Below are 23,721 nucleotides of genomic sequence, written 5' to 3'. Positions count from 1 at the left end.
ATCACCAATATTATAAAACTCTTGGCTTTGACCGATTAATATTACCCAGCTTAAGCCAGCGCATATTCAATATTGGAGAACCATTGGCTCTGACAGTCCAATATTGTACAGGTTATGCCGGTGTATATCCAATATAGGAAAGCTATTGGCTTAGACAGTCCAATATTGGACAGCTTATGCCGGCGTATAGCCAATATCAGAAAGCTAGTGGCTCCGGCAGTCCAATATTGGACAACTTATGCCGGCATATATCCAATATTGGAAAGCTATTGACTTTGACAGTCCAATGTTGACCAGCCTAGGCCAACGTATCACCAATATTGGAAAACCATTGGCTTTGATAGTCCATTATTGTCCAATGTGTTTCCAATATTGGGAAACATATGGCTCAGTTGGGCCATTGTTGGGCCATTCTTGGCCACCTCAAATCCAATGTTGGCCCAATGCTGTGTGCTGCCTGGGTAGCCCCCCCCCCCCCCCCCAGCTTTCTCTTCTTTGCCACAGAAAGTTTAGCCCGAGTATTCGCGACTCCAACTAACTATAGGTGGCGCCACTCATTTTCCAAGATGGCGGGTTTAGTGAGGGTCAGAGATGCTGCCGCTGTTGAGCCTGTCTAGTGTGCTGGCTTCACTGAGCGACATAAATTATTTCTGGTAATACGAGGAAGCTAATGTTTTATGAGCGCAGGTCACCTCTTTAACCTGAAAGAAAGAACGGTGTTTAGCGTACTAATTACGGAAGGTGCGCGTTTTAATTCTGGAGCAAAACCGAAACTTACCTCTATTTTGGATTTAACTTCTCGACATATGTCTTAATTTCGGATTCTTTTATGACTCAAGATATGTTTCACATCGTAATTATTTACTCAGAAAAGATGTTCGCGGAAACTTCATTTTGTGACATACTGTTCGATCCAGGCTGATATTCGTCGTTGTTGAAAAAATCAGTGCTGATATCTGTGCGTTCTCGCTGCCTTTTTCTCGCTCAGATAATTGTCATGGGAAATATTGACAATTATCTCAGCACAAGAATAAGAAAATAATTCCAATTTTTACAATACGTCCACGAAATGCATAAACTAATAAACGCTGCTCTCACTGCAACAACCCAAAACGAAATCCGAGTCAGACAGCTGAAGTGTGTGTGTGTGTGTTTCTATAGCACCGCGTGACGCGTAGGACCTCATATTACATCCAGCGTTTAACTGTTTGTCTATCTTGATAACTATGTAAGAGTTTTTCATATGCTAAAAAGAAAACAGAATTATACCTTTCTGGAAAGACTATTATGGTTAAATAGAGTATTCTCGTGATCTTGGCGTTAATTAGAGGCGTACATTGCCGCGATTTGTATTATTATAATAACATTAAAATTTGCATATTTGAATAAGTAATTATTCAAGCTCTAATATAATTTGTTGCTTATGATCTAATTTTAAACGCGCGAAGAAATATGACAATGAAAACTGTGTTAATTATCATCACTGGTTCCAATTGCTGCATTTTAATTACAAATAAAATAAAAATAGTCTAAGATAAATGAAAACATTCTAGCTAATGTGAGAAATCCATGTAAAATTACATTAATTGTGGGTGAAGTATATTGTGCTATAAAAGTCGCGACTTTTGACAATCGGCGAAACGTCCAAAGTCGCCGCCAATATACTTCTAGACCAAATGCCCAAAAGTAAAAAAAAAAAAACTTTTTTTAATTACTAGTTTTTTTCATAACATTTATTTACTTTTGTATTTGCTCGCCGTCGTTTTGCCAATCTCAGCCTTTCCAGTTCGAAGGAACGCCTACCTGCTTGCACGTCTGCTCACTGCAGCACGTTTCGTTGGCGTTGGAAGCCGGTGAAACAATAGTGAGTTTTAATATTGTGTATACGAGCGAACTCAAGCGCTGTGTGTTTGCGTTAGCTTTGCGCGTTCCACACTGCGCGTGCGCGGAGCCCGAAATTGCCGTCTTGGATGGCGCATGGCGATGAGGCGCACGCAACACGTGGGGCACGCAACCCTAACGCAAACGCACACCGCTTGCGTTTGCTTCTATGCGCAATACTAAAACTATCCAGTAAGGCACAATCCCATACCGGCTGAAGCACTACGTTGGGACAGTGAAAAGTGTTGTTTGCATTCAGAAACGACATTTCGCGAGCCATGATCGCGAGCAGTTCCGCCATGCCCGCTGAGCAGGAGAGTCGGGGGACCCTCACTAGAGCGCTTCCCGTTTCCGCCGCGGGAGGGCGAGCGTCGAGCTGGAGACGCGAATAGTAAGCCTGTTCTGGTGACGACTGGCAAGACTGCCCTTACTGAGCAATATGACTATGAAGCTCACCTTATGTAGTGGCACTAGCCTTAATCTTTCAATGCTTCCTCTGCAGGGGTCCGGGAACTTCATTGAGGTGGCCATGAAGATGCTCCAGCCTGTCGACCCCGGCTATGGTGCTCGGCATTCGGATACCATTGCTTACAAGGTGAATGTAGCGGCGTTTTGATCTGCATACTCACTAAAATAGGACCTCATTTTAACGTTCAATGTTGGCAAAGAGATAGTTGTTCTTAGCGTTTTAAGCTTGAACTAATTGCATTACTAAGCAGGGTATGAGTGGCCTTGGAAATGGGAGTTTTCTTTGTTGAAAGAAGTGTGATGTTTAGGTAGACGGCATCTTATTCTAACAAACACACTGTGTCTTTTCTGTTTCTTTTTTTCTTAAAGAAATGCCTACTAGGGTAAGCAAACCTTCTCTGAAAGTTTTTTTATATGATAGAGCTGCAGCACATGGACAAGATAAAATCTATACCGTAGGATACCATGCATCCGCCCATTCCACACTAAGCGCCCATTCCCAAATTTGTAAGGTCTGAGAAAATATGCATGGTACATTTATATGTAAAATTGATGACCGAACAAGCGCCCAACCCACATTTTTCCGCAATTAGCTCTCAATTTCGAGTGGGCACTTACCCGGTACTTTACGGTACTATTAAACAAAAGCAAACAATGAGATCTTATTTTTTTTATGCATTTTGGGATGATGGGTATGAGGGACATTCTGATGACTGAAGAGGTTAGTGGAGCTGACTGTACGTCTGAGGGCTGGTGTAAATTTTCCACAAGGCAGATCTTCTCAAGTTTCTTTCAGTTGATAGATGTACAGAGTATGCATTATCGTACTGCCTTGTTTAGGTCCAGGGAGAACACAGGCTTCAGGAATCACCAAATTTGTGAAGCTTAGTAAGCATACAGAAATTATTCTTACAAGTAGGAAGCCGGAAGTTTATTGCAAATTACAACAATGTTTTTCACTACTAATATACAAAAAACGTGGTTTTGCAGAAATAGAGGGTTTTAAAGCATGTCTGATTTTTGGTAATGCACAGAGCAGCTTTATACAGGGTGATTCAAGGAGACGCCAGGCTCTTTAAATCAACCGCAAAATTCGGTTTTTTAACCTATCACACTACGACTTTGTGCAGCGGTCCCACAGATGGTGCATTTTTTTGTAAAATTTGCAAAGAGCGATCTTACCTGAGGAAAAAGTAAAGAAAGAAAAAGGCTTAGCTCCTATGGCAATGCAGCGACGCCAGTGGTCTTCAAACAACACGGCACCGTTTCGCACGGGAGACAAGAGATGGCGCAACGAACGCCACGAACGAACGAGCATACGGCGCCGAGAGCCGGCGTTTTTAGCAGACAATCTTTTCCAAAAGCGGCGCGCGTTCCGCAGGCGGCGACAGTTGCAGAAACAAAAACAGGCGCGGTAACAACAAGGAAGTGCAGTTCCTTGTCTGCTAAAGACGCCGGCTCTCAGCGTCGTATGCTCGTTCGTTGGCGGCAGTTGGCGTCGCGACCGCTTGCGCCATCTCTTGTCTCCCGTGCGAAACGGCGCCGTGTTGTTTGAAGACCGGTGGCTTCGCTGTGTTACCATAGGAGCTAAGCCTTTTTCTTTCTTTACTTTTTCCTCAGGTAAGTTCACTCTTTGCAAATTTTACAAAAAAAATGCACCATCTGTGGGCAACGCTGCACAAAGTCGTAGTGTGATAGGTTAAGAAACCGAATTTTGCAGTCGATTTAAAGTGCCTGGCGTCCCCTTGAATCACCCTGTAGAACACACAGTTGCTGGTCCTCTATGTTTTTTTAACGAGTGAGGGTGTGGCCTTCAAAACTATGAATATATTGGGCTGTGCAGTACCAATTTCGATGGTAAACTCTGATGTTTGATTCTACTCTGCCACTAGAGGAACAAGGAACCCCAACATCTTGTTCACACTAAATATGTCATACCTGTGTATCAAGCATGTAACCAGGCATGGGGGAGCCCAGGGAGCCCAGTCCCCTTTTCCAAAATTCTACAGTCTTGCTAGCACCTCCCCTCCCTCACCTAAAGCATTTTGTCGCACCCTGTTCTTGTGGACAAACGTCACCAGGAGCGTAGGTTGGGCATTGCAATGTAGCTTTGCAGCAGCGGCACATTTTGAAGAAAGAAACTTGCACCCTGTGTCCACAGGCTGCCTGGACCAAGTGGCAGCGGGACCCGCTGCAGTATGCATGCAAGGCGTACTGCACGGCTCGGCAGGAGCTGAGCATTCTGCTGAGCCTGCGCCACCCTCACATCCTGTCTCTGGTGGGCGTCTGCTGCCAGCCACTGTCCTTGGTGCTCCACCTGGCTCCCAAAGGTGCCCTGGACGCCTTGCTCAGGGACCACCGGCGGTCGGGGGCACACCTGCCACTCCACGCACTACAGGCCACCATCGTCCAGGTCGGGGGTTTTCAGACTTTGAAATGTCCAGGAACCCCTCCCGTTTTCGGCATGGATGCGGTGAAGCATTACAAAAGCCTACGAACCTTGGAAGCAGTAGCACACACATACTAGGAAGTGTTTGGCTCATAGTTATGCTTCAGTTATGTTTGGGTCTGCCAACATGGGGGACGGTTGAAAAAAAAATGAGGAAACTCGGGCTTGAGAATTTATGGTCATCCCCTCCCGACCATTCCCTTTTTACGTCGTCTTCGAACATCCTTATACACCTCAATAGGTTTGAGTCTCGGAGATGACAAAACATTTGCACCTCAGCATATTCCTGAGGCATTTGGGACTTGTGGTACGAAAAAAAGAAAAGAAAACGAACCAAGAGATACCGAAGGCTGCACTCAAGTTTTCTTTTTTTGCATACTATCGATTATTACCAGGGCCATCTGTGCAAGCCAAAGGTTAACCCTGCCCATTAGACGGGATCTTAAAAGATCTAAGACCTCGGAGAACCTTTAACACGGTCCGCTATTCCAACGCGAGTCCTTGACTTCTGGAGCACCTTGAACATGTTAAGTGTAATGCAGGTTGCTGTTATATCGTTTTCATTTCCTCCTTCCAGTTGCTGCCAGCGCCCCCTAGCTTGTTTGGGTACCATCGTTTCCTGTACTCCGTCAAGGAGTCGAGCGAGTCTCGTCATTTCATTATTTAGGACGCTTGCAAAAAAATATTGCGTGATGATTGTTGAGGCTCCCTCAAAGCGCAAACTGCGCTGCCCTGCACCACTGCTGTCTACTCTTTGTGGTGTAGAAAGTGTGGCTAAACGAAGCAACCCATTTTGGGCATTTCAGGTGGCCAAGGCACTGGAGTACTTGCACCAGCAGCACATCATCTACCGGGACCTCAAGTCCGAGAACGTCCTGGTGTGGGCCTTCCCGGCTCCATTTGAGACCGGCCCCAGCCCGGTAGACGTGAAGCTGGCAGACTACGGCATCAGCAGAGCCACCCTGCCCACGGGCACCAAGGGATTCGGTGGTACCGAGGGATTCATGGCCCCCGAGATCATGCGCTACAATGGAGAGGAGGAGTACACCGACAAGGTCGGGCCACCCGAAGAGGCATTTTTTTCTCTGTCTTTAGGGTGTCTGCCCACGCAGAAAGCCTGCGACTGTGGGGCTTGGGGTGCGTCTTAGGCCAGTGTGTCCGAGGCACCTCTCTCTATCGCCTTGGCCTCCTCCCGATTACGTCACAACTGCGTGATACTGCAGTTTGCCCTGGTAGTGGTACTGCGGCAACGAAGGTTAATACGACAGATGCTGCCCTAGCTCAATTTATGGCCGGTCCAATCAACGGTCCAGTCCCGTCGATGCCGTAATGACTGAAGCTGTTAACGTCTGCTAACTTCTTCTACCGGCTCTTCTACAACCAAATGTCGAGGTTGTGACGACTCGTACCATTAGCCGACGACTCCAATGATGTAGGATTATACAGTGTAGACTGCATATAACGTATGTCTCGGGAGTCGCGAAAATCCGCACTATAAGCGGTACCACGCTATAACCAGAACATCAATTTTTCAGGCCAAAATACATGCCATGAGACAACTTACCTTTGTAAAAGAATTTATTTTATGTTAGATGATTAATAAGGCTTAGTTTGAGGGCAGTCTTTATTTCACCAGACTAGTACAGTTCTGTCTCAAGTGTGTCACACATTTTGAAAGAAATGAGCGGCTTTTGCATGGCGCAGCCTTTTAACGGCGTCGCGGGTTTGCTAACGGACATTGCGAGCGTTCAGCATTCCTAACCCTAATCACTTTTCTCCGGAGATGAAAACGCGTGAAAATTCGCATCCTTCATACGGTACGCGCCAGTAATACCTTGAACTTGAGCACACGCATGAAATGCGCCAAATAAGAAATGCGGGCGATGTTCGAGGACACAAATGCTTAGAAAGCACCACTGTAGTCGAAGTAAACAAACACGACGACACGGGCGTTTCTGCCATCTTGAGAGCGCCGCCACGACATCGCCGCACGAGTAGGTAGATCTTCCCTTCTAGTACGTGCTGGGTTCATAGCGACACACAACGAAAAATCACAGTCAAGGATAGCGCTTTTACGCAGAACGATGAGATGAACGCCGTCTACGACGACGATCACAACCGACGCCTTGTTTGCGGGTAGCAGCAGCCGGCCCGCGACCGGCATGCAACGCGCGCGAACACTTCTCCTCGACCTGCGATTGGTCTGTCGTTGTGGTTGTTTGTTTCTTTGTTTCCAACGCAGCGGAGGGATGCACGCACGTGAACGACACGTGCGTGCGTCCCTCCGTCGCTACGGCAACTGCAGCCTCTCTCACCGCTCTGACCGCTTCTCCCCGCGAGTGCCCCTTGCGGCTCGTGCGTCAGCGCCGTTATCTAGTGTCGCACAGGGAAGCGTGCTCGCTGCTCCGGTCGTCGGCGCGGTCGGCGGGCTGTGCCAAAAACCGCACTATAACCGGTATTTCCCTTCGCGCGCCTGCATTTTAAGCGGTATGTAATTACATGGAGTTCTATGGGAGGCGAACCGGTGGTTTAAAAAAACCGCGTTATACCCGGTCCTGCACTATAAGTGGTTACGTTGTAAGCGGTCTATACTGTAATGCAATTAAATGTTAAGGTCCAAGCAAGCTGGACAAGAATGACGAAAATAATCCCTGGAGAAGGTGAACGAGAGGGACAAAGGACAAACACAAATCTCCAATGATGTGCTGTATGTTGTCGTTTCACAAACACTCAAATGCATAGGGAGCAAAGGATTCTTAACACAGAGACTGGAAATATGTCCCAAACACCTTCGCTTTACCTTTCAGGAAAGCTTGCTAAAATTTACCGAGAGTCACAGAAATTATTGAATGTATATGTTACCCTCATCAAATGCTTTCTTTGACAAGTGTTTCGAACGCTCGCATTCAACTTTTCAATGCGTCAGTAGTGCCTAGCAATCGGTCGAGCATCGTGCGAATGGTTGGATACCTCAAGTATGAATCCATATTTGTTTGAGCCACCAAGAAGTGGTCGTTTGTAAGAAATGTACCGTCGTTGATGTTATCATGTTATCACCAGTTCTTGACAGCCTGGTCACACCAAATGGTTCGAAGCATTTCTCTGAGATGCTAGCAGTTGGTCGGAATTAGAGTAAAAAATATAAGAAGTTTGTAAATGGGGTTGGAGTAAATGAGTCGGCCCCGATCTCGTCTCTGCAGGTGGACTGCTTCTCGTTCGGCATGTTCATGTACGAGCTGCTCACCCTGAGGCTGCCATTTGAGGGACAGGACTGCGTCAAGGACCACATTCTGGATGGAGGACGGCCCCTCTTCACCAGCAGGGTGAGGCCTCCTGTCCCCCACTGCCCGGACACGCACGAAATGCTCGGTTGTCCCAGAGTGTTCCCACTTTAGGGAGATGCCCCATTCGGTCCCTCTAACCCCCATAAATGAAGCGCTGGGAGCAAGTGATTTCGAGATAAGAGCATGTTTTTTCTTCACCCTCCTCGTTGAATGCCACGCTTGTTTCTGTTGAGGAACGTGTGCTATAAATTTGGCATATAGCTTCATTTATGCGGAGTCATAGAGATGCAGCTTACTATCTCGGCTCTTGTGATTTTGAACTCGCAGCCAAAGTTTGGAAAATATCAACATTAGTACCGAGTTGAAGGCAAGACAGAATGAAGGAGTTGAAATGGACCATTCACAGGGACCACAAAATTTCAGCCAAGGTTTAAGTTTGAAGTTTGTCGGAATCGAAAGCTCACTGAAGATACCTGGGAATTTTATGCTGCTGAAATTGCGTTATTGGGTTTGCATTTTCACTGTGGACACCAAATCGAATCTCAATTTGGGACCTTCACTTTGAAATTGCATCTGTTGAGGTTTGAGTGTTTGTTAACTTCAACTTGTCTCCATTATACTGCAGCCTCTTATAACCATCGAGGATGCGAGCAGTCTGTGTTCCGTTGCATGCATAAAAGTGGTGGGCGGAACCTTCTGGGTGCACTCGCAGGAGATAGCATACCCAGGCTACCTGCTGGACCTGATGGTGAGCTGCTGGGCGCAGCAGCCAAGAGACCGTCCCTCGGCCAGCCAGATTGTGTCCATCGCCACCGCCCCTGAGTTCACCCACCTCCTGGACGTGGTCTCTCTGGAGAAAAGCGAGTCCGTGCTCTGTGCGGGAGTCGCCTGCCTGCCCTCTGCACAAGAACAGGGTGAGCATGCCGATTCAGCACCGCGAGAGCTACCCCTAAAATGGCAACTCCGCTTTATTTTTATTTTTAAAAAGCAATGCAACCCTCTTCAGTATTAGCTGGAAAGACCATACGTCAAACGTTAGACCTAGTTCTGTCTAAATGTTTTTTAACCCCTTAACCGTTTTGGACGAGCCTAGCTCGTCCACCTCGAGCCGTCCCCAAACCGTTTAGGACGAGTGTAGCTCGTCTGTCCTCCATCATTCGCCCCTTCGCCGTTTTAGACGACCCAGGCTCGTTCATAACGCAGTTTGAGATGCTGCCGACAGATGGCAGCACAGGAACGGCAATTTTGCATCTGTTTGGTTTGTGTTTTGTCTTTTTCTTCGTTTGAAGACGAGATTGAAAAATGGCGTCCGGTGGTGGTGACACGTGTGGCCCGGGCCCATCCAAAGGGAAAAGAAATGCTTCTTTTACAGAAGACTTCGATAGCGACATGGATACTGATGTCTACTTCTGCTCTTCAAGTGAAGAAGACAGTGATTACGACGTCGAACTCAGCAGCTCCTCGGACGAAGCGGAGGACGACGACGATCCAGATCGCGCTATTGCCGATGCTCGGCAGTGGTCGAAAATTGACATGAACAGTGTTCCGCCAGCCCCCCCTCGGTTCCCTTTTCTCGGCAGCCCGGGTAAGACATTTTCAGTCCAATCAACCACTGACGTGCTTGAGTACTTTGAAGCTTTTCTGGACAACGGCTTGATCTCGTTGATAGTTAGGGAAACCAACCGCTATGCTGAGCAAAAACTCAACGCCAGCCAACTTAGCGAGCATTCTCGCCTCAAGAAATGGGTACCAACAACAACGGAAGAGATGCGGGTTTTTTTGTCGCTCCTGCTGTTGCAAGGGATTGTGCAAAAACCGGAGCAAGAGTGGTACTGGTCGAAGAGCAAGCTTCTGCACACGCCCATCTTTGGAGAAGTGATGAGCGGTAACCGGTTCCAGCTCATCATGAGGATGCTTCACTTCGTGGACAACGAGAGTTCGACCGATCTTGGCACTCATCCACAGCCCAAGCTCTACAAGATATGGCCATTTTTCTCGCGTTTGGTTGAGAGGTACCGGACGGCCTACATACCAGAGAGAGACGTCTCTATCGACGAAAGCCTCATGCTGTTCAAAGGGAGGTTGGGTTGGGTGCAGTACCTCCCATTGAAGAGGGCCCGTTTTGGGATAAAATTTTTCATGTTGTGCGAGGCAGCATCAGGCTATGTATGGAACAGTTTGATCTACACTGGAAAAGGTACAGATCTCAACACTCTTATTCCTGTTCCTCCAGAATCTGCAATGGGGACAAGGGTGGTGCTGAAGTTGCTGGAGCCACTCCTTGGCAAGGGGTACTGCGTGACCATCGACAATTTCTACACATCGCCGGAGCTTGTTGATGCCCTCATCAAGAACTGCACAGATGTGTATGGAACTGTGCGAGCCAACAGGAAGGAGATGCCACCAGAGTTTCGCGCACCTAAGCTGAAGAAGGGTGACGCGCACGCCTACCAGCGGGGGAAGTGTGTTGCTCTCCAGTGGCGAGACAAGAAAGTTGTCACCGTAATGAGCACAGTGCATAGTGCAGAAATTGAAGAGTTCTCAGACACAAGAGGACGAGCCGTAGCCAAGCCTAGCATCGTTCGGGACTACAACCACACCATGGGGGGAGTCGATAAGTGCGACCAAATGCTGGCAAACTACCCGGTGTCGAGGAAATGACAAAAGATATATTACAAAAAGATATTTCGTCAGCTTGTAGATGAAGCCACATACAACTCCTTCATTGTGTACAAAAAAGACGGAGGTAAGATGCTCCACATTGAGTACCGTCTTGCTCTTATTGAGAGCATCCTGAACAAGTACCACGAACCCTCACAGAAGCCAAAGCGCGGTCGTCCCTCCAGCCTGCTTGATGTTGACCGGCTCACTGGCCGCCACTTCCCCGCCTACATCCCACCGACCGAAAAGAAAATCGAACCAACCCGAAAGTGCAACCTCTGTTGCAAGAAGAAGGACCAAAACGGAAAGAAGCTGAGGAAGGAGACAAGGTTTTGGTGCAGCAAGTGCGAGAAGGCTCTATGTGTAATTCCGTGTTTCGAGCTGTTTCACACGGTCGCGAAATTGCCTTAGGGGCCCCGAAAACCTTCCTTTCCATTCCGGGCTTTTTTTTTCTTTTTTTTTTTTTATTTTTTATACAGGTTAGTTGAACTTGTCCCCAAAACAAAGCAATTACAATCAACATCAATAAAATGTTTCTGTTTGCTCCGTCGTTCAATCATAATGGGGCTTTATACGTGAAGTAACTGAGATCATAAGATAAGAAGATAAAAAAAAGAAGCGGTTTAGGGTTCAAAATTGCCAAAAATGAAAAACGGTTAAGGGGTTAAGCGGTCCGGCAAACTTCGGAACATGCAAAGTTGCTGAGATCAGCCGACTCTAGCGGCTGAATTCAGGCACAATCAGCAGCGCAGTCAAGGCTACGACGTTGGCGTAGCCAACATTGAGAGAAACGTCATATACATTGCTACTTTTTATTTGTTTTTAGTTCTCCGGGCAATGCGTAACAGGTGACATCAGCAGCGTCTTCTCTCGGCGCTCGACAGTGTTCGCGTGATTAGCATAACGCACCTGCATAGCACGCTTCTCAGCCTTGGGAGATGTCCAGTCGTCCCGCCGTTACCGCCGTCCCCCGCTTCACAACCGCCGACTTCGTCTCACCGTTTGTGAATATTGTCTCTCGGAGTTTTAATGCGAAAGCATTAACTGTCTCATGGAGTGAGCCGGCGTTATCAGCTTTTGAAGCCGTGCCAAACGGCACCTAAATTCCCCTGTCCCATGAAGCGAAGCCTGTAGTCTGTAGCAGCGAATTCATGAATAAACTCCCATTGGCTGGCGCGCGGCATAGTTCCAAGGAACGCCACTTCACAGAAAAGCCCTCTACAGGCACGGTGGCCCGGCCACCGGTAAGAGGGAGAGGGTGGCCGGGCTCTGCAGAGCAGCCGGCCGCAGAGCCCGTTTGGGCAGTAGGGGTCGCTCGGCCGGGCTCAGCGTGGCGTGCAGCTTGTAGGTATACGCTATGTATACAAATGCTTTTGCAATCCGACACTTTAGCAGTCTTAAGTGTCTTTGTAGTTTTTGTTCACACCATGTGCTTGGACTCATGCCGCAGTTGTGCAGACGTCGCTGAATATCGTAGACACTGAAACAAGGTGAAGACTGCGTTTCAGACGACACTTGCTCATTGCACGCCCCTGCCCCAATGGTAGTTTGCTCCAGTCCCGCCTGTCATTGCATAGAGGATCACGTGACCCCTTGTACCACGTGGTAGCCGTCTTTTTGGCAGCCCGAGTCCAATGTTGCCAAACTTCTTTGATACTCTGAACATTCTGTTTTTACAGAGATGAGTTGTGAACTGTGGCTGGCTCGGATGGGGCGGCACATAGACCTGCTCAGCTGCAGTTCAACAGGTTGGGCAGACCTCAAGGTAAGTGCTGCTTCTGCCCCCTTGGGAGAGCGTCCTTGTTTCTTTGCCAGATGCAATATTGAGAGATTGCCACCCTTTTGGTACGTGCACAGACACTGCCCATCGAAGATGTGACCGTGACCTGCCTGTGCGTGGTCAATGACTCTGTCTGGCTGGGGGACTCGCGGGCCGTCGTCCACATCTACGGGTAAGTCTTGGTTCTTTTTCTAACAATATTTCCTATTGTGGTTTTATCGTAAGGTGTCTCAGTATTCGTCAAGAAATAATCCTGAGTATCGCGGAATGTCCAACTGAGCAATAAAAGTAACGTAATTAAAGTGCAGCTGGTTTGTTTCATCTTTAAACATGCTTCAGGTCCATGAACACTTGTACCTCAAAGCGTTATGGTAGGATAAGGTAATGGGACGAGTCTTTTGCCATTTCTTCGCGCAGGCTGCAGACGTATACAGAGGTGTCCAGCTTCTCGCTGACGCCGGACTGTGCCACTGTGTGTGCCCTGCGGGGCATGCTCCACCTGGAGAGCGTGGGTCGCGTGGCGCTGTTCACGGGAGGCGGAGGGCGCCTCTGGCTCTGCCACGACAACAGCCTTCACGGCGACGCCCTGCAGGAGTTGGATGCTCCTGGAGCGCTGTCTCTCTGTGCGCTCCAGCTCGGCGACAATGGGTGAGGCTTCCTTCGCCTCCCTTTTGATTGTGCACTCCGTTATATCCTAGATTTCATTTTGTAGACCTTTATCAACACATTCAGCTGACGTACAATGGTGCGGAGATAACCGCATTGTGATGACATGTTTGGGTGTGTCAGCACATTGCAACTGGATGCACTTTGGGACTTCAGGAGGGCACAGCAGGGTTCTTTATGCTCTATATTTCGCCACACATTGACCATCTGTTCAAATTGGGCGTCCCTAATTGTGAGAATAACACAATTTATTCTATCTTCCGGACTATAAGTCACTCTTCCGTATATTGAGCCGTTTTCGCGGTAAACTTGGTGTATTAGTCGCATCTCTTTGCACGGTTCACGTGATTAGTTATTTTGTTTTACGTGCATTGGTATCGTGAAATTGGAGCTTCGCACAATCAGCTAGATCGTACATACTGTTTGACACGCAACTTTGACGTTTTGACTCGTGAGAAATGCCCATAGCACGGCGCTGTGTGGGGGGGGGGGGGGGGGGGGGGCAATTGAGTGTTTCGCAGCAAAAGGACATGAAACGCGCGAAATGAGAAGGTAGTCGGCTTTATTCAAGCATACACATGCCGAGCGAACGAAAGTTTAACGTGACAGACACTCGTGAACCAACCTTTGAACCACTCGGTCTAGCCTAGGCCGTCACGGAGACGATGAAAGCATCGGTGGGCAGGCAGATAGACAAATCTTGACACACTTTTAGAGCGCAGCTCTTAGGGGCCCGTTCCCGGCTTGAGCGGCGTCTGCGTCGGCGTAACCAAGGTCATCCCAAGGTCACGTGGCCCCCAAGGTCATCCCAAGGTCACGTGACCCCCAAGGTCACCCCAAGGTCACGTGACACCCAAAGTCACGTGACCCCCCTGAAGTCACGTGACCCCCCCCCCCCCCCGAAGTCACGTGACACCCCCCAGGTCACGTGACCACCCTCAGGGTCACGTGACCCTCGCCGAGGTCACGTGACCTCCCCGATGACTTCATCGATGACGTCACCAACATCGTCATCATCACTGATGACATCATCGGCATGGTTACGTGACTCCCCAAGGTCACGCGACCCCCCCCAGGTCACTTCACCCCCCGGTACCCTTCCCTCCTCCTCCTCAAGAGCTGCGCTCTAATTCGGTGTTACAGGGAGTTGTAAACGGCTTTCATTTTTTTGGTTTCCGCTAAAAGATTGGCTTGCTGCAACCCTTATTTTTACATGTAGCAACACAGCTGGAGCATGACAGATAAAAACTGCTCATCTAGCAGAAACTAAGAAAGACGCAAAAAAATTTTCTGCAGTGTGTGTGTACCAGCCCATTTACCTTTCAGTGTTACTGGACTAAAGCAAAAGAATACAGAACCATGGCTGAATTTGGCAACGTTCACCACATGCTTTGAAAGTTTTATTCTCACTGTCTTGCCTACACACATTGAGCTGCTTCGGGCAAATCGTAAAATTTCTTGCTTTCCAAGTTAGTTAGGAAAGTGTAGAAGAGTGCAGCGAAAGCAGTACTTCCAGGAAGGGGCAACACCATATGGCTGCTTGGTTACGGTGCTCTACGAAAGATGGTGCACGGCACATAAAAAAAGACTGTATCACACTGTGAATTAAAAAAAAAAAGTCACATTGTTGTGTAGGACGCGCCAAGAAAAATGTTTTAAAGAAACTGCGACTTATACACCGGAAAATATGGTACCATTAATTAGTCCCTAAAACGTCTTTGGAAGCTTCCGGCCTCTATTGTATCTACTGTATTTACTCGCATAATGAACACACTTTTTTCCCTGAAAAAGTAACATATATTTGGGGAGGCGCTCATTACACGGGCAAATTTTTGCATTTACACAGTTCGTGCAAATGTCATATTAGGTGCCAATATGACACGGCAAGGTACTGTGGCACGTCTCCACTAATGGAGGCACACCCACGGCTGGTCGGGGTCACGCCACAATAACCATGCTTTATAAATTGCGAACCTGTTTTAGGGCGCTTTCGGCGTGCCTTTTGCCGAAGGAAAAGCGCCCTACACAGCACACTCAGCACGGAGAGCAACGCGATCGTTCTTAGGCCTAACCACTTTCACTCGCTGTCCGAAAGCGAATTGCTGATGACGGCGTGTTTGTTGACGTCAATGCATCCGGTAGGCGAAAAATATCCGGGGCTGGGCAATTCCTCGACATAAGCTTTGTCAAGTGTGTGCGCCGCTCAGTTTCATGGTTGATCACTTCCGCAACTATGGGCTTGCAGCCATTACGAGAGCGGCTTGGCTTGGCTCGACTTGGCCTGACCGCTTGGCAGCAAAAGAAAATTGGCTTGTTGGCTAGCTAAATTGGAAGCAATTCGAGACTTGCGGAGCTGAAAATTGGAATTCCGTTCATGACACGAAGGAGAGAAAAGTCCAAATATTGGTACCCGTTGTGGGGGGTGTGTTCAATGTGCGAGTAACTGCGGTATTGTTAATACTCAATTGTTTAGAGAGGCTATTAACATCGTTCACGCTTTTTGCCTCCATGAAATAAGTGTATAAATTACTGTATTTTCTTTTTATTTATTTATTTTGTTTTATTTATTTATTTGATACGTGCCCACAAGCAGCATGATGCCTTCAGCGTGGTGCACAAAAGGAAACAATGCAAAGAAAGTATGTGAAAATAGGTAAAAAAGCGATTCTTACCTTTCTTGCTCCCACTCCCCTTTGTAATGCCAATGACTCTGAGGGTACCGTAGAATACCGCATATCCGCCCATTCCAAATTAAGCACCCATTACCAAATTTGTGAGATCTGACAAAATATGCACAGTACATTTACATGTAAAATTGATGATCGGACAAGCGCCCATCCCCCATTTTTTTACGATTATCTCCAAAGTTTGAGTGGGCGCTTGCCTGGTGTTTCACGGTGGTACCTAATTAAATTAATCAAATCAATGTCTTAGCAACTGGACAGTGTGATCTCTGGCTTAGTCGATTTTTATTGTGCCATTTGAGAGAAAATATTTCAACACAGCTGACGTAGCCTTTTTTTGTTTTACAGTCAAGAAGGGTTTTGTGAAACAACAAATGCTAAAATAGAATTGCAAAATGTCTTAGAGGGGAGCGTCTTTATGAGTTTAATGAGCCTGCCGTGCTAGCCTTGCAGCTAGTTCGGGGGGGGGAAGAAGAAAATAACATTCTGGCTCTAATTGCAGCATGTTCATTGTGAAGTTGTTTCTCGTCTAAGACAGTCCCTCTCTGTGTTCGAGCAGGTGTGAGCTGTGGTGTGGCAAGGCCCAGGGTGCCATTGCCATCTACCCACTCCGAGGGTCGGTGGTGTCGGGGCAGGAAGTGGTGAACCACTATGAACCCCCGCAAGACAACTTTGTGGTGTCTTGCTTGTGCTCCTCGTCTGAGGGACAGCCCACCGTCTGGTCATACGTGTATCCAGGTGAGTCTTGGGACACCGCTCCTGCTGCTGCCGCTAGGAGTACTTTGGCTGCTCTGTTGGCCACGTCTCTGTTTTGTTGTCTTGACATCTGCCTAATGACAACACGACCGTGTGATGCTGCAGCGATACTGGCAGTGGTGCAGCAATGGAGGGTGATATAGCAGATGCCCCTTCTGCTGTAGTTAACTCTGCAGTTGGTCAGTTAACAGAAACCCCGGTAGCTACAGGTTGAGATTCTGCAACAAAAGCAATGCCTGCATCGACTCGGATTATTCACCGCCAGGATCGTGAAAGGCTGTAGCGTTACACGGCGGCTTGTGTGGCATATTTTGGTGCCACTTTGGGGCTCTCTGTTGCAGTTGTTGTGCAGGACGCTTAATGCATTAGTCCGAGATGCATTTTAGGCGCCAGTGCAGGAGTACATATGCCCATGATCTTTTCCACAGCACTGTTTTCATTTCTAGCCCTGACTTCCATGGACTTGTCGACTGTGGTCTTTTATGGTATGGCATTACCTATTTAGGACTTCAACTTGTGCCAGCCATGGCAGTACAGTTCCCACCGTGCTCTTTCATTTCGTTTGTTTGCATGTTAAGTCCATTGCCATTTTTGCTGCGTTTCGTTTCATATTCTTAGCGCTTATTTCTTCACAAGGGGTCGAGAATTACTTTTGTGACGTACGAAAATGAAAGCTATGCTTTCTATATATGAAGATATATAATATGTCACAATGCTGGTGGAATCATGCCTACTTTTGCAAGCTTGCCTCTGTGTATAAAATGTTGAGCATATTGAATTGGTATTCCTCAAAATCTCTTCATAAGGTGAGGAAGACCCGCTTGTTTACGTTGAGCAATGGACAAGTGAGTTGATGTGGATGGTGTGCAGGCTGTGTGGTGTACCAGTGGGACTGTGCCTCGAGGAGCATCCTGCATCGCTTGGACTGCTCCAAGCTGGCTCCCTGCTCCGAGAGCCTGCTCTCCATCAGCATCGAGGAGCACCTCACCCGTGAGCACTATTATCAACCACTCAATCTTCATTTCTTTCTCCCTATTACGCACGCCTATATATGGTTTGTGTTTTGGTGGTTGCAAGACAGTGCCTTTGTGATGATTTTAACGAAACTAAATACGAAGAGCAATTTTATACAAGGTTGGAGTGTGAGCTCTTTTTAACATACAAACACAAAGCCAAAGCAACGAGAGCAAAATACAAAAAAAATTTAAAATTGCAATTCTTGTGTAGCTGTTTTTTTTATGCGTTAGCATTTATTGTTTTGGTGCATCCAGCAGTCTTTTGTTTGGACGGTTGTAGTTTAGACTGGACTGGTTTTGTGAGATGGCAGCACCACCATACTTTTGCTCTGTTTGTTTGCACGTTAAGGGCTGGGATCCCCAAGGAAAGTGTGAACGAACATCATGGAAACCATTGCAAAATGTTTAACACATACTTCAGGGACAACCTGTACAAAAGAATCGATATCTGAGAAGAAATAGTAAGTATAATTGAGAAGAAGGAACAAAGTATTGAGTGCAACCCTATGGTGATGGGCCCGACACCTTGCCACAACAACAAAGAGGAGACTCGTGATATGAAGGAACCAGTCTATTCACTGTCCAGATATGAACACGGGATGACAGCGTATGTGTTCATACAATGAGTAGAGACCAAAGGTAGGTACAGTGAAACCCATTTAGAACGAACCCACATACAGCGAATTATTGTCAATATCGAACTCACAAAAAATTTAAATAAAAATGCACGTAAAAAGTACTTTTTATAACAAACAACCTATTGGCTATATCAAACTTTTTCCCCTCGGGGAGGCTTCCAAAACCGCGCAAACAGTCCTCTTCTAGCCTGTCCCCTCCCCCCAAAAAGAAGTAGGAAAGGTTGAAAATTACAAGAGCTCAAATGGCGAAACAAATTGAGCGAAGAGAATCGATTCAGAAGGCGAGAAAGGTAAAATATGCACTCTGCACGCACGTACAGGAAAAGAAAAGAAATTTTCATCCCAAAAGCGTTTGCTCACGAAGAAGCAATTCAGCAAAAGAGATAAACGAAAAAAAAAAAAAAAATTACAGCGCATTGTTACAAGGATGAGGTGAAGAGATGAGAAAGATAAAGAGAAGCTCTCGGCTCACAATGAAGGCATCGTGGAAGTTCTTAGAAGTTCGTTGTAAATGATTTTTGAAAGTAAACATATTCGGCAGAAATCTGCCTGGTTGGGTGAGAGTCCGAAAACGTTGGGTTGCCTTTCAAATATTGGTTGGAGCTACATTTTTAGACTTTAAATGGTTTTTGCCATATCGAACTACTTGCTGTATCGAACTGATCGTAGCGTTTCCTGCTGTTCGTTATAAACGGGTTTGACTGTAGCTTTGTGTCTACCCACTAATCGTTCCAACCAGAGCTTAGCGCTCCGACGTCCCCACGTGCTCTCATCTCCCCCTCTCCCACACTTTTTACCCATATAACAAAAGCGAAATGCAAAAATAAACATTTGCGAAGTTCTTCGAGCCCCAAGAATGCCGCAGAATCACATTTTGTGTATTCCAACTTCATCTGTAGCGCCAACATATACTTTTTTTCAGGAATAGTTTTTGTACTTTTATGCCCTGGAAGCTGTGTGAAGGATGTTTCTGCAGCTCCAGCAGTAGCTGGGCAAACATTCTGATCCCATGCCGCTTGCACAATGTGTTAATGTGAAGCATTGGATCACAAAACGCAGTGATGTAAACGATTCAATTTTTGCGAGGACCTATAGTCAGCAAATTATACAACTTGAATATTATTGCAATATATAGGTCCCACGAATATATTTTGTTTCCAACATTGCCGCACAGCTGGAAGGTGCCAAGTGACGACCATGGCCCTGGTAGACACGGAGCTGTACGTGGGCACCACCTGGGGGTGCCTGGTGGTGGCGGAGGCGAGCACTATGCGCCCCATAACGGTGTTTCGGCCCTTCGAGGAAGAGGTCAAGGCCATCCTGTGCCTGCCCCCCGACGGCAGGAGGCCCCCCGCCACGCAGGGGGGAGCGGAGAGCCCCGTGCCCAGCCAGCGGCCCTCGGCCCTGGTGGCCACAGTGGGCAAGGGCTACCGCAACCTTCTGGGCAGGTACCTGCCTACGGGCGGAGACTGCATCCACCAGAACATGCACGCCATCCTCTGGCGCACCGACCCCTGGGCAGAGCCGTAACGCGGCCGCCGTGAGCACGGCTTTGTTCCTAGACGGATGCTGACGTCCCGTCCTGGGGTCACAGGAAGCAGAGCCTAGGACACGCCTGCAATGCATATGGTCAAAGTTGGGGAGTGTGCTGGTGAAAGTTAAGCCTCAACAGAAAGGATGTGGGCGGCATGAGATGATCCAAAATGTTTTTTCGAGCAGGCTATCGTCTAGAAAGGCCTGTGTTCTTGCCTTTTTGCCGAGAGTTTTGTTTGCCCAAGAGAGGATTGGATGTACTATATTCAGCGGTAAGGGTCGGAATACCCTGGTGCAAACTAAGAAGTACTGGCTACACTGTTTGGTCAGCAGCAAGAATCACGGGGGGAGCCTCTGACATGTGCGTGAAACGCTGGGGCAGTGTCTATGGCATTTGAAACATCACCACTTACTTTTTGGTCAGATAATGTAGCCAGTGCTCTCAAGTCGCTTCTGTGGCATTGCAACTCACAATAATGACAATAGTATAGTCGTGGGCGAGGGTTTAGACGACGCATTGCACATTGTCGCACGCATTGCTGCTACTGGGCAGTGTTATATGAAGTCCACCCATGTTGAGTTTGTTGACAAGTCACGTGAAATGGTGTTGATACCTGCAAGACAAGGAGTCGTGGCATCTCTTGGTTAGACATTGAGGCTAGTTCTGACATTGTTGCAGAATCTCTGCGTAATCTAACGAACAATGTATTGTGTTGAGAGGAAACTGTCTAATATTAGGCAGTGTCTAGACCACACGGATTCCACAAGTGAAATCAACCACACAGGTGTCACACCACATCATGCCTACTCCTAGATAGTGGTTATTTCTGGATAGGGGCTTTCACGAGAGCTAAGCTTGGATTCAACTGGACTGTGCCTTGTGCAAGTCAGTGCAGCAACTGACATCCATGGTCATATGTTGGTGCCCCGTGCAACCGGAACAGCGATGGAGCGGCTGGTTCATAGGACATCTGCATTCTTCTTGCTGTGCCAGTGCTAGAACCCTATCTTCACATAGTTTGACACCCCATACTGTGCATTTGGGGTCTTCCAGCGGAAGAACCAATGTGAGAACTGCAAAGACTGCTTGCTTCTCGAATCAAGACCTCCCTTGACTGGACATGTGATACTGCTTGACTAGGCAGGCTTTGCAGCGGTTCCAGTGGTGGAATACTAGGAATGAGCTTATTTTAGGTTTATTACAATCTCTTTTTTTATTTTTATTTTTATTTAGACTTTCAGCTGGTGGGTACCTTTACAACCCACCTGTGTGTGATAAGGCTGTGTTGCTTTAACTTTATTTATTTTCTAGGCTTCCAGGAAAATTTGACTAGGGAGAGGATGGTTGACTCAAGCTTAAGCTGTTCATTGCTTATGATGGGCCAGCTGAACAAAGAATACACAACACACAAAATATTACATTCGCACTGCTACACTTGCAACATGAAACAGTTGCAAGTCCAGTAGTGTGAACATAATTTTTTGTGTGTGGTGTAATCTTTGTTCAGCTGGCCCATCAGAAAAAAAAAAAAAAGTGTTGTCTGTTTATGCTGAGCTGCAATGACAATGGTTCGGCAAGTTTTCTTTTTTCGTTAACACGAAGAAATCTTACATTTTTATTTGAAAGGATGGTGGGACATTCACCCGTGAGGTTGGATATTTGTACCCTTTCTTTGTGCAAACTACTCTATCTCTAGAGTCTCCTTGTGCTATTCTATTTTGGAGAAATATGTTCTGGGAGACCATCAATTATGACCATTGTTTTAAATGACAGCTCTTTGGGTTGGCTTGCCCAAGTTGTCAGTGGTGCTTAACGAGATAATTTTGTCATCATTGTTCAGAAACAGCCCTTGTTTTATACTCATTTCATTGTGGTGTTACAACTGCTCAGATAATGATCAACCTTAGGAAAATAGTTTTTGGTGTATGTAAATGTGTGTAAATATTCTATTATATCAACAAGAACTGCAGAATCTAATATATTTATGACTTAAAAATGTACACCTCGAGGCTTTCTTTTTCTTTTTTTCACATTGCGAGCTTTAATTTATGAAAAGCTAGATGTACAGCAGCTGAGCTAGTCCATTAGTAGACTACATTATGTTCACATTGCATTTGCACCATTTTTGCACTAATATTTCTTGAATCCTGGCAGCAAAGATATTGTGTAGCTATTTTAGTCTCCGCACGTTTGGATTGATGTGAGGCGGGAAAAAATACCTGTTAAACCCAGAGCTTTGCATACAATGTCGACAAAAATAAAAGTTGGCAGAGATGTCATGTGATGTCTGACTTTTTCAACAAGAACCCTGCCAAATAAAGAAGGATTTTTTTTATTAGGGTCTCTACTAAATTATGCACTAATTTACGATTCTTTGTTTTAATTGATTAATCGGTTGAAAGTGAACCCTTTATGGTTCTGTGAACAGTATCATCTTCATCGCTGTCACTCGGAACATCAAGATTTTTAACCACTGGCTGATTGAAGCCCTTGTTAACTGAAGCCCCTTGATCAAATCCACGCTTTTTTTACGAGTACCGACAACCATTGTTGTGGGTAGTTGGGGTCCGGATGTCCTGACCCCCCCTTGAATTCCACATGTGTAAAAAACCAAAAGAGAAACAATTTCCTTTTTTTAAACTGATCAGAAGTTCGAACATTAACTAGTCAAACCTCTAAGTTTGACGTTGAACCTGAGGTTCGGCAAAAGTTCGCTGCATCCCTAGAAATAGCCCAAAAATGGCCGCATAGCCAACCATCAAATTTGGACGCCAACTGGAAAAGAATGTATACCCAATCAGGCAACACAGGACACGATCCCCAGATCAGGCACATGGGAATACACCAAATGAGGGAGTACAGGGGTATATGGGTTGGGCATCTTTCGAGAGTAGAGAAGCGATCAGTAAAGTAAAACTTGAACAAATAAAATACAGGATACTTGGTGGGCAGCGAAAGTATGCAAGTATTTATATATGAAAAGTCTAAACACTAAGTGGACAAACCAAACTCGCAAGCTGAGATTTAAATACATTCAACGAGATGGAGCCAATCAGAACATATCAGTAAAAAAAGGGAGTAAAGGAAACAGGAAATTGTGGGAAGAGAGAATGCAGGGGAATTCGGCTTTAACAATATACAGGGCTCAAAAACAAGAAATAAAGAAGGAATAGTTGTATAATAATTCATTGGGGAGCTCATTGCTGTTTGAAGCTAGAACCGAGGTGCTGAGAACAAAAACATATAGGGCTAAATTCCAGGAAATAGACACTCTATGCAACATATGCAACTGCGAAACGGAAACTATAGAACATTTAATTTTAAGGTGCACGGGGCTTCGTCCTACGCTCTTGGAGGAGATTACTATGGTTTTGGAGAGGGCGCTGGGATTTGCAGACGTGGATGGATGAATGGATAGGGAAAGAATTGCGGTAAAGAGAAGATTGGTGGAAAAGATCTAGGGGAGGGGTAAAAATACAGATAAAAATAAGCAATGGAAACACTAAAAAAAAGGGGGGGGGGGTTGTGTTAGAATAAAATTTATACAAATGAAAAGAGAAAGAAGGGAAGACGAAATGTGAGGCTAGGTGGCGCAAGCTGCCGTCCGTCACAAAGGGTATGGCCATTACCATTCATGCATCCATCCATCCACAACCGTTGGCGGAAAGGCCGCCTGCGTTTGATATTCAGAACCCACATGCCCCCAAACCATGGTACTCCGAACTATGCCGAGCTTTCCAAAGGGTTGTTCGTGTTGCCGAAGCCGCTGCTGCCATGGCAGCAGCCCGCGCGTGCGAGAACTGTTCTTTCCTCCTCTCACTAAAAAATGCGTTCGTGAATACCGATTTCTCCACTTCTCGCGATGTGCGTAACTTACAAACTTCTTAGCTAAGTTGTCGTAGCC

The 23,721-nt window shown here is 46.7% G+C and overlaps 1 protein-coding gene across 2 annotated transcripts in view; it reads left to right on the top strand.

Moving 5' to 3' along the window:
- LOC8040925 (leucine-rich repeat serine/threonine-protein kinase 1) overlaps positions 1-22,091 on the top strand; it is an 80,590-nt gene extending 58,499 nt beyond the window's left edge. For both annotated transcript variants that reach the window (XM_042291664.1, XM_042291665.1), the window contains exons 28-38: positions 2,384-2,476; positions 4,511-4,762; positions 5,605-5,853; positions 7,999-8,121; positions 8,795-8,996; positions 12,423-12,508; positions 12,601-12,695; positions 12,941-13,171; positions 16,433-16,611; positions 17,500-17,619; positions 19,458-22,091. In XM_042291664.1, the coding sequence (XP_042147598.1) occupies positions 2,384-2,476; positions 4,511-4,762; positions 5,605-5,853; positions 7,999-8,121; positions 8,795-8,996; positions 12,423-12,508; positions 12,601-12,695; positions 12,941-13,171; positions 16,433-16,611; positions 17,500-17,619; positions 19,458-19,813 (1,986 nt within the window). In that variant the 3' untranslated portion in view covers positions 19,814-22,091. The remainder of the gene's footprint in view (positions 1-2,383; positions 2,477-4,510; positions 4,763-5,604; positions 5,854-7,998; positions 8,122-8,794; positions 8,997-12,422; positions 12,509-12,600; positions 12,696-12,940; positions 13,172-16,432; positions 16,612-17,499; positions 17,620-19,457) is intronic.
- The last annotated feature ends 1,630 nt before the right edge of the window (positions 22,092-23,721 follow it).

This window comes from Ixodes scapularis, unplaced genomic scaffold (genome assembly GCF_016920785.2).
Source record: "Ixodes scapularis isolate PalLabHiFi unplaced genomic scaffold, ASM1692078v2 PGA_scaffold2__306_contigs__length_199485367, whole genome shotgun sequence".
Classification (NCBI taxonomy): Eukaryota; Metazoa; Arthropoda; class Arachnida; order Ixodida; family Ixodidae; genus Ixodes; species Ixodes scapularis.
The sequence above is the reverse complement of the archived record's forward strand: the minus strand, read 5'-3'. Positions and strand labels throughout refer to the sequence as shown.